The 10,201-nt window shown below is 50.2% G+C and overlaps 2 protein-coding genes across 2 annotated transcripts in view; one reads left to right on the top strand and one right to left on the bottom strand.

Moving 5' to 3' along the window:
• Nucleotides 1-267: 267 nt before the first annotated feature.
• GTF3C5 (general transcription factor IIIC, polypeptide 5, 63kDa) lies at nucleotides 268-6,545 on the top strand (the record flags this gene model as incomplete). Its single annotated transcript, XM_009078225.1, has 10 exons — nucleotides 268-490; nucleotides 733-931; nucleotides 2,110-2,305; nucleotides 2,559-2,663; nucleotides 3,171-3,285; nucleotides 3,944-4,024; nucleotides 4,518-4,615; nucleotides 5,276-5,358; nucleotides 5,639-5,781; nucleotides 6,388-6,545. Coding segments are annotated over 10 exons (1,401 nt in total), but the record flags the coding sequence as incomplete, so codon positions are not given.
• A 2,725-nt stretch (nucleotides 6,546-9,270) lies between these two features.
• The window catches only part of RALGDS (ral guanine nucleotide dissociation stimulator), a gene marked incomplete at its 5' end in the record, with an annotated part of 6,606 nt that continues 5,675 nt past the window's right edge, over nucleotides 9,271-10,201 (bottom strand). The window contains 3 exons of the mRNA XM_009078224.1: nucleotides 9,271-9,446; nucleotides 9,597-9,711; nucleotides 9,855-10,147. Of these exons, the coding sequence (XP_009076472.1) occupies nucleotides 9,271-9,446; nucleotides 9,597-9,711; nucleotides 9,855-10,147 (584 nt within the window). The remainder of the gene's footprint in view (nucleotides 9,447-9,596; nucleotides 9,712-9,854; nucleotides 10,148-10,201) is intronic.

Raw genomic sequence — 10,201 nt, 5'->3', positions numbered from 1 at the left:
CATGAAGACCCTGTATGTGGTTGGGGGCTGATGCTGCTCGCCAGGGCTGCTGCAGGCACCGAGTGAGGATTTGGGAGGTGTCTAGTAGGATAATAGAGTCACAGGATCATGGAATGGTTTGAGTTGGAAGGGATCTTAAAGATTATCTCATTCCATCATAGACAGGGACACCTTCCACTAGCCCAGGTTGCTCCAAGTCCTGGAGCACAGGGCAGAAGGGCTGTGTGGGTGTGATGCTAACAGGGCTGTGTCTGCTCTCCCTGACAGATCTATGCTGACCCTGCCAAAAGGCTGGAGCTGTATTTCCGCCCCAAGGACCCTTACTGCCACCCTGTGTGTGCCAATCGCTTCCCCACCTCCACCATGCTGCTCAAGGTGAGGAGGAGGACCAAGAAGAAGAAGCAGTTGGACACCGAAGAGCAATCCCAGCCAGAAGTGCAGTTTGAAATGGAAATTCTTGGGATCGTCACCACTGTTTACAAATTTCAAGGTAACATTTAGGGTTTTGTCCATGTGGCTTAGGGATGAGTGTGTCTGAGGGGAAAGGGAAGTGTTTCCCTTTAAACAGCTCAGCACTGGCAGGAAAAATCAAGTGTCCTGTTGTTACAGCTTCCTTGCTGTATAAATCTTTGCATAGACCTCGGGATCCTTTTTCCTGAAAGTTGAGCGTGGTGAGAAACATTGTTAAATTTACAATGAACTTCACTATGTTTTACCTTCTATTTCTCCCAGGGATGTCTGATTTCCAGTACCTGGCAATGCACTCTGGTCCTGATGGCAAACAGACCTCCATGTATGACAAAGTCCTGATGCTCAAACCAGAGAAGGAAGATTTTTTCAACAGAGAATTACCTCTTTACATCCCACCACCAATTTTCTCACGTCTGGACACTCCTGTTGACTATTTTTATCGCCCAGATGTACAGCACAGGTCAGTGCCTTTCCTCTTAACAGAGATGTGATAGCTCTGCTGGTTCTGGGATGGACAGACAGTGAAGCCTGTTTGTCTAACAGACAAAGCTTCAACTTAGGATCTGTGCTTTAAAGTATCAGAGCAGCACTGAACACATCATTCATGTATTTTATCTGCTTAAACTTCTGCCTTGTTCTGGTTTATCCCTCTTGATTTGGCACAAGGGAGGCAAAAAATCCCTGGCAGGGGCAACCTCAGTAAAAGTGCACATGAGGATTTGCCAGGTGAGGTGCCCTGGTGCTGTGGTGAAGGTGATTCTCCCAGCACACCTCACACAGGGTGGGATGCAGTGAGGCAGTTTTCCACCTGCTTCCAGCAGGCTGGAGCTGAGGGGAGGGTTTGCAGGAGTCAGTGCCATATGTGCCTGTGCTCACTGGACCTGTGCCCTCCTGGCCCTGGTTGGTTTTGCCAGAAGAACCATCTGTGAGATCTCCCACAAGAAACATCTTTCATTTTCTCACTGTTGTCCTTCATTGGCACTTTTTAAAGGGAAAGATATTTCTAGCTTGAAGTGGTATCTGCATTTCCCTCTTGCTTTGCCCCTCCCTGTACTACTAAGTAGCTGCAGTAGCTACAGGAGAGCAAATGCAGAGGGTGAAGCCTTCAGTGCTCAAATACATTTCAAACAGATCAGTACCAAGTGGCTGAGGGTTTTCTGCCAGTGGGGAGAGAGCACCTGTGTCACTGTGCAACTGGATGGAACTTTGAAGGTTTTGGGAGGTTTTTAATTTCAGTTTTTATTCCTCAGTGTTGTCATGAGACAACATGGCATAATGATAAAAGACTCTCTCTGTCATGAGAGTCTTTTATGGTACCAGTGTGTGTTGGGCCAAAGTTAAACCAACCCATTTAGTCTTTTACCAGTGTGTGTTGGGCCAAAGTTAAACTCAGCTCCCCCAGCTGAGTCCCTTCTCTTCTCCTTTCCCTGTTCCTTAGGGAGGGATACAACAATCCCCAGGTATCTGGGGAGAACCTGATTGGCCTCAGCAGGGCCCGTCGGCCTCACAATGCCATCTTTGTGAACTTTGATGATGAAGAAATCCCAACTAAGCCCCTGGATCCAGTGTGTGTTGGGCCAAAGTTAAACTCAGCTCCCCCAGCTGAGTCCCTTCTCTTCTCCTTTCCCTGTTCCTTAGGGAGGGATACAACAATCCCCAGGTATCTGGGGAGAACCTGATTGGCCTCAGCAGGGCCCGTCGGCCTCACAATGCCATCTTTGTGAACTTTGATGATGAAGAAATCCCAACTAAGCCCCTGGATGCTGCTGTGCAGACCTGGAAGAAAGTGTGCACCAATCCTGTGGATAAAAAGGTGGAGGAGGAGCTGAGAAAGGTGTGTGCCTGACTCCTGACCTGAGCACTGTACTGCAGTGTGATGTGGAGGAAAAACTGCATTTGCTCTGATTTTAACTGGCTGATACAGATTTGAATCTCTTTGTAGCCAACTCATGTTAAATTTCTTTTTGTGCCACGTTACTGGATAGCTCATTCTGAGGGCCAAAGGCCCTGATACAGAACTAAGTCCACTTGGAAGCTGTGGGTAACCCACTTCTCACTGTTTTGTGGTTGTTTCTGTCTTGCTTTAGCTCTTTGAAGTCCGTCCTGTCTGGTCTCGAAATGCAGTCAAAGCCAATATCAGTGTCCACCCAGACAAGCTGAAACTGCTGTTGCCATATTTGGCCTATTACATGGTAAGTGATACATCTGTGAGCAGAAGAGCATCAGCTGCTGTTCCAGGTCCTTTACCACCTCTAAGGTCATACCACTAAGTTCACATGAGCTTAATATTATGTAAAGAGATAGAGATAAAGGAAACTTTGCTTTGGACAGAAGTTGAAGCCAAGGAGGATTCCTTGTTTGCTCCATTGGTTCTAACCAGCTTTCCAGTTCAGTCAGACACTGCAGTTGACTGTCCACCTGGCAGTGGTAGCAGAAACTTTCCATACAAACCCTTGACTGTGACCTTGCAGATTAGTTTGTAAAAGCACACAAATATTTGTGCTTCAGCACATTGATTGCCTGAGTTTCAGTGTATAAATACTGGCATGGCAAGTGAGGAGAGAGTTGGTAAAGGAAATAATCTTTGGGCTATGAGGGGGAATGCTAGAACTTTCTAAGAACCTCTGCAACACTGTACTGAAGAAAGTGCAACACTGCTGCTTTTTTGTAACCATCTTCCCCCTTGTGTGTTTACACAGCTAACAGGTCCTTGGAGGAGCTTATGGGTTAGGTTTGGGTATGACCCCAGGAAACACCCTGAAGCAAAGATATATCAAGTCCTGGACTTCCGTATCCGCTGTGGAATGAAATATGGTAAAAGGGCCCAACCCACAGAGCTGCTATCTCTGCTTTCTGGTTAATCCTGGTAGTACTTCTCTTTTTATGTGTTTTTCAAACTCCTTTGCCATATTTCTGCTCTGATGAAGATGTCACCTTTTTCGCTCCTTGCTTGCCATAGTTTTTCCTGAACAACTTTGCCACTTCATTTCATAGTGTGCAAATTTTTCATTTCATAGTGTGCAAATCTTTTCTCATTTGGCACATTCCAAACTCTGACCTTCCTCCTCCATGTGTCCCAAGCCCAAGTGGATGTAGCAGACCATCCTTCCCTTTGCCCAGGGAGGCACTGAGCAGGAATTCTGGTGCTTACAGAGTAGCTTTTCCTCAAGGACTTCAGTGTCTCGTGCAGGATGTTGGGCCTCAGACCTCTGATTCTTGCAGAGGACAAGTGGAGAGAAAGGAGTTTCCCACATCTAGTAAGTCCATGACAGAGTTGACATCCACTCAGTGTCATCACATCTCCTTTCCAGGTTAAAGGGTTTGTTGTCCTCTTCTCACCATGCTAAACCAGCACATCCCAAACACTAGCCTGCCTTTCCCACACCAGTCCAGCCCTTGTGTTACTCAGCTAGGGATATTCTGCAGGATGCTTGCCCTCAGCTCATGATTGGTTTTATATTTTCTCCTCTAGGTTATGCCTCTAATGACGTGCCTGTGAAAGCAAAGCGCAGCACGTACAACTATAGCCTGCCCATCACTGTCAAGAAACAAGGTATGCTGGGCTGACTCTTCTGGCTCTGTGTTTGTCCCATCCTAGCCACAGGTGGTGAAGGGTTTTCCTGTGTTTTAGCTGAGCCCAAATTGGAGCTTGCTTTCTGGTTATAACACAGTGCTGCTGTTAAGCCAGCAGAGGAGTCTCCTGCTGGGAAGTGTGAGAGTCTTCGCTACGTGTCTGGCTGAGCCACAGTATCTGTTAGCAGGCAGGAGGGAGTTCTGCACTCACTTCTGTTCAGTGATGGTGCAGAGAAGGGGGAAATTCTCTTTTCTTTGTCAAGGGAGAGTGGGAAAGGTTAACATTTTGAACAAACGGCTGTGGGAAAAGCTGCCAAGCTCAGCAGCTTTGCTGTGACTGTCCAGTCATGTCTCTGAAGAATGAACAAAACATGCTTAGTTGCTGGGTTGGTCTGGCTTTGTTGAATCAACAGAAGTGATGGTACAAGGTGAAAGATGTCTCTAATTAGGACTATCTTTGTTTTGCCTTTCAGTCAGTCATACAGTCAGTGTCCACGACCTGAAACAAGGGCTGGGTACAGCTGGTGCCTCTGGGGCAAAAAAATCCCCCTCCAGCAGCTACAAACTGAAGGTAAGCATTGCTCTTTTTACCAGAACCTTGACCTAGCTGAGAGAAAAGGGTGTGTTTCCTGGTTTATCAGTCACCAGGGGGACAGCTGTGAGCAAGTTGATGTCCTCAGGTGTGTCTGGGAAGCTGCTAGTTGTACCTGTCACTACAAGGTTTCACCTGCTGTGCACTGAGTGGGTTCCTTACATGCTGCCAAGTGGGATTGGTGCTCTCAGCACTGCTGTTAAATGTGATGAGCATTTTGCTTCAATTGATAAAAGTAGAACTTCACAGGCAGTGAAGTGCAAAAAAATCACCATGTCTTCATCAGGTCACCCTGCAAAATCCAGCAGGGTGGAATAAATAAATGAGTCTTATTTTTCCATTTTTGCTAGAATGAAACCCATGATGCACTGTTATGCAGTGACAGGCTGCAGGCAGAGCTGCAGTTTGAAGAGATGAAGTGTGTTTTTGGCACAACTGTGCCGTTGGGACTGTGGCTACAGGGAAATTTTGGGGTATTCCTCATTCAGCTGTATCTTGCCATGTGCAGACCTACACCTTGGAGCTGATTTCTGTTGGAAGGGCCTTGTTCTTGATTCAACCTATTGGAAATACTTATCAGTTATGCTAGTGCTGTCCTGTTACACCCTAACATGTACATGAATCCTTTCCTTCTCTTAGGAATCCATCTACATTTTCCGAGAAGGAGCTTTACCCCCTTATCGACAGATGTTCTACCAGCTGTGTGACTTGAATGTGGAAAGGTACTGCACTCTGGCAGTTGAGTCTTCTGTTAAACTTCAAAGCCTATATCCTGTCCATCCTCCCCTCTCTCCTTGATCAGAAACATCAGAGGTTTTTCACTTCTGAGTAGAACAGACTTTTCACCCATGAACTTCCTTCCCCTTATGACAATTACTTGGATAACCACCTACACTATTCCAGCTCAGTGAAGTAAAATGGAAGTAAACCATAGCCTGTCTCATCTGAAGCCCAATCTGAGTGCAGAAGGCTCATGTTTCCTTCCCTTTTGCTGCTTTTCAGCCTACAGAAGATCATCCATCGGAATGACGGCGCAGAGTTGGAGTGCACGGAGAGGGATGGGTGGTGCCTGCCCAAGACGAGCGATGACCTGCGAGACAGCATGTCCCTGATGATAAAGCAGATCATCAGATCCACACGGCCTGGTAAGGATGCTGTGAGCATCAGCCTGTATTGCTGCCTTCCTGAAGGCGTGGAGATGTTGTGGGCTGAGTGAGGGTGTTGCAGTCACCTGGATCTGCTTCCTCCTGGTGTTAGTGTTGTAGCTCGTTGTAGTGTGTGAGCTGAACCTGTTGTCCTGCAGTGACAATATGGGTTGGCATTAGGGATGGCTGGGAGTAAAGCTTTTCTGTTTCATCTTCCCAGTCTCCCAGCCTTCAGGCTTTAAATGCCTGCACAATGATAATCAAGATCTTATGGATGTATCTGTTGGTGGCATTTTGCTTTTTATCGATGTTATTGATTGAAAAACAAATGAGGAAATTATTTTTTGCCAAACCAATACTATCCCAGTGAATTAGGGCAGAGGAGGCACAGCACTGCAGCTCTGCTGCTGTTCTGCTCACCTTCCTGGAGTATGGAAAAAAAAAAAAAGTATTGCTTTGGGCTTCATCAGATTCTATTAAGATGTGCAACATCAGCTGTGCCCCTGTGGCTTCAGCCTTCCTCTCATACTGTGTGAGCTCTACTGCCAATGCCCCCAGGCTGCTCTGAGAGAGGCATCACAATGTCTTTCTTTCTCCCCTGTTAAGCTCTTTTCTCAAATACAACAAGCACTGAAGATGGCAAAGAGCAGCTGGCATACGAGTCTGGAGAGGATGAGGATGATGAAGAGGAGGAGGAAGAAGACTTCAAGCCTTCTGATGGGAGTGAAAATGAAATGGAGACAGAAATTCTGGACTATGTGTGAACTCAAGTGAGCAGTCTGGCTGCTGTGGGACAGAACTGTCTCTGCTCTTGTTCCTTGAGAGCTGAGGGTTCAGCATCCATGCCCAGGATGTGGGAAAGCAGCGCTTGTACTCAGCTGGTGGTGATCTCTCTGCACTGACTGCAGTGTGAGCTGGTGTCCATCATTCTGGGTGTTTGGGAGCCATTGCCTACATTTTCATAATTGCTGACTAAGAAACTCTCTAGCAAGCTCAAAAGACTCCAAGAGTTGAGTCCAGAATCCAAACCAGCTGGTAATACACCAGAATGGAGGAGAAGCTGCACTCCCAAATCTCTCTGTGGGTGGGAAGTGCACTCTGTCCAGGTTGGTGGTCATGTGGAAAAGAGAGAAGGTGCCTGAGGAGGTGCTGGGAGAGCATTTCCAGTGCTCCTGGAGTCCCTAAGGCATGTTCTGCCAATCTGGTTGTCCAAAGGGAATGAAAACACTGTGCCCTGCCTTCAGCATTGAGCCTTGCTGGCCCTCTTGGAAATAAAGGCAGCAGGAAAACACACTGTCTGGCAGTGAGTAATTCCCTTCCTGGGATGTTTGTTGTCCTCACCAGCTGATGCATTTGACTTCCCCAGCAAGGACTGAAGGCAACAACTCACAGAGTCAAATGAATAAGGTTAATTTGAAAATCAGGCCCTGATCCCTCAAACAAAAACCTGTATTTTAGGTAAAACACAAACCAGTAGAGTCAAGGTAAGGTATGAACTGCCTGCCCCACAGTCAGGGTCACCCCTTTCTCTCCACCAAGGTGCTGGCATTTTGGGGAAGGAAGCCAGGACAACCCCTGCCTTGGGGGCAGAGACAGTTGAGCATCAGTATTTTATTGCAAAGACTAATTACATTGCTGTGTACAAGTCACACCAGGCAGTGTGCTCCTTCATTGAAGTGGTACAAAATACATATGGTACAGCCAAGTCCCTCCGGTGACACTGGGGCTGCTGGGGACACCGGGGGAGGGGAAGGGCCCAGGGTGGGCAGGAGTTGGCAGGCACGGAGCAGAGGGAAGAGCCAGGAATGCTGGTGCCCAGGGGAGGGGACTTTGGGCAGGATGGGGGGCAGGAGGCTGCGTCAGGGAGCTGAGAACTCCCATCATGTGCAGCAATGGGTGATGCCACCCGAGGGGACATGGGGCTGGGGGAGCTCAGTGCTGGCCACGCTCACAGCCAAGCAGCCTCTTCCCCACCTGGTGCAGCCCCAGCTCCTGCCACCAGCCCCTGGAGCTGCACTGCTGCACCCCCAGGTCCCTCTCCTGGAGCTGGGGAAGGCACCACACCCACCTGGCAGCTCCGACGGATGGGAAACGGAAAGGATCTGCTGGAATGAAGCACTTAAAAAACAGAAATGGAGCCAGGAGCAACAAAAGGTTCCCCCTTTGGTTAGTGTTTCCTACAATGATTAAAACAAGCATCTGTGCCCCTGCTGGAGCGACTAGTGGTAGAGAATTGGGGAGGGTGTGGCTGGCAGAGTCTGCACCCCCTGAACACAACAGAGCAACACTGCTGCTGCCAACATCCCTCCCAGCAGCCTTAAATAGCAGGGTGGGGACAGGAGAGGGACTGGGCTGCAGGGCAGGGGGAGGCTGGATTAGTAAAATGTACAAGTTTGCCTTTTCTATTTACAACCAATAAATATCGAAAAAAAAAATCAGTAAACTTTTTTGTTTTATACAAAAAAAAGTCTCATTGCTGCTTCTCCCCATGGTCAGTGTTTGAAAAAGTCTGGTTAAAGCCCAAGGTGAGTGGCACTTTCTGGGGGTCAGGCAGTGGCAGCTGGAGCACCTGGAGCACCCAGAGCTTTCCAGCTCCTCTCCTGCCCACACAGACCCAAGGTCTCTATTTACACGAGTTCAGACAGAAATTTGCTCTCCTCCTCCTCCACCTCCTCCTCCTCCTCCTCATTAGGCTGGCAGCACTGGGGGCACAGCCCTAAGCTTCCCCCGATGGCAGAAGAGACACTGGCATTTGATCTTTGGTGCAAGTTCCATCCACATCCAGCTGGAGGACGCGCTGGATCGGGAGAGGAGCGGGACCACGCAGGTTTCCAGCTGTCGAGAGCACAGGCACCCACTCCCTCACAGCAGGGACAGCCCCTCCACGGGGCTCTGAGAGCTGCACCATTCCAGCTTATCTCCTAGCTGGGGCATCCGTGGCTTCTCCCAAGGACAGGCAGAGATGTGCAGCGGTGGTGACGCCGATTATCCCAGGGAGGAAAGACATGGAGGTAACCGCCAGGAAAGCTGGGAAGGAGAGCACAGCCGTGGGAGGCCGTGCAGCCCCAGGGTGGTCGGTGGCTCTGTGCAGCCCCAGGGTGGTTGGTGGCTCATGCTCTGCTCCTGTCACACGGCCCCTCTGCGAGTCGCCGCTCCCCGGCTCGCTCGGACACAAGGCACCTACGGCAGAGGTGAGCTCCAGCTCGGGGCTGGCCGGGGGCTGGACTGGTGTCGCACCGTGGAAGGTTAAAAAAAGAAAAATGAAACAAAAAAACTAGAGATATCCCCCCCCCATGCTGCCTTCCTGTGTAGACAAAAAAGACCTGATTGGAACGGGGGCTTGTGCAGAGAGAGGCAGAGGCCGACACCAGTTGGCTCTCAGCGCGGGAGGGAGGGAGAGGTCTCTCCTCTCAAGGAGTGGCCGCAGCCAAGCCCGGGGCAGCCTCGCCCCCAAGGCCCCGTCGGTGATGGGTGGCAGTGGGGCTGAGGCTAGAAGATGCCTTTGGCAATCTTCAGGCCTTTCTGCTTCATCCTGGGCAAGGTGGAGCTGGAGCCGTGCTTGATCTTCACCCCCTTGGAGAAGCCGCGTTTCTTGAGCACAAAGTCATAGTTGGCGGCGGAGTTCATGGCGTAGAAGACGTTGGCGTTGTCGGGGATCTTCAGCTCTGGAAGTGACCAAAGATGAGGGTCAGCTGGGAAACCTTTCCCCCAAAGGGGCTCAGAGTGGGGCTGAGAGTTGTCTCCAGGTGCTGGGACCCCTCTTGCTGTCACCTCCCAGCACAGCCCCAGGACAGCCCCCCACACCCAGCACACACCTCTCTCCTCTGAGATGATCTGGACGAGCTCATAGTCTTCAGGTCGATCCCCATCCAAGTTGTGTTTGGCCATGGCCTTGCGAATAACCACGGGGGTCTTGTCCTGGCTCGTCACCTGTGACCACAGAGCACTGTTAGCTCAGGGGGTGCAGAACTCTGCTCTCTCTAGCTTTACACTAGTTTCTCCTCCCGAAACTCCTACATCCAACCACCGTGAGTCCCCCGTCCCTGGTGTCCCCGTGGTGGTCCCATACTAACCAGGATGCTCTTGTACATGTTGCCGTTGTCCACGGCCAGGCTGACACGGATGATGCAACAGTCGTCGACCTGCTGGTTGTAGAGGGGCAGCGAGAGTGAGGAGTAGCTGGAGATGCCGGAGACCGAGCGCTTGTGTGTGCGGGAAGCCGTCACCGGCGTGGAGGGGACGGAAGAGGAGGAGGCACTGCTGGAGCCTGAACCGATGCCTGACGTGTCCAGGGAGGAGAGGGAGGTGGATTCCCAGAACTGGAGGGCAGGGAGGAGAGGGGATGCGGAGGACACAGTGGGTTTAGCTTCTCCGTCGGCCACAGACGGGGCGTACCAGCGCTGGGGGAGGGAGGCCAGAG

The sequence above is a fragment of the Acanthisitta chloris genome, unplaced genomic scaffold (genome assembly GCF_000695815.1).
Source record: "Acanthisitta chloris isolate BGI_N310 unplaced genomic scaffold, ASM69581v1 scaffold1257, whole genome shotgun sequence".
In the NCBI taxonomy this organism is placed as follows: Eukaryota; Metazoa; Chordata; class Aves; order Passeriformes; family Acanthisittidae; genus Acanthisitta; species Acanthisitta chloris.
The sequence above is the reverse complement of the archived record's forward strand: the minus strand, read 5'-3'. Positions and strand labels throughout refer to the sequence as shown.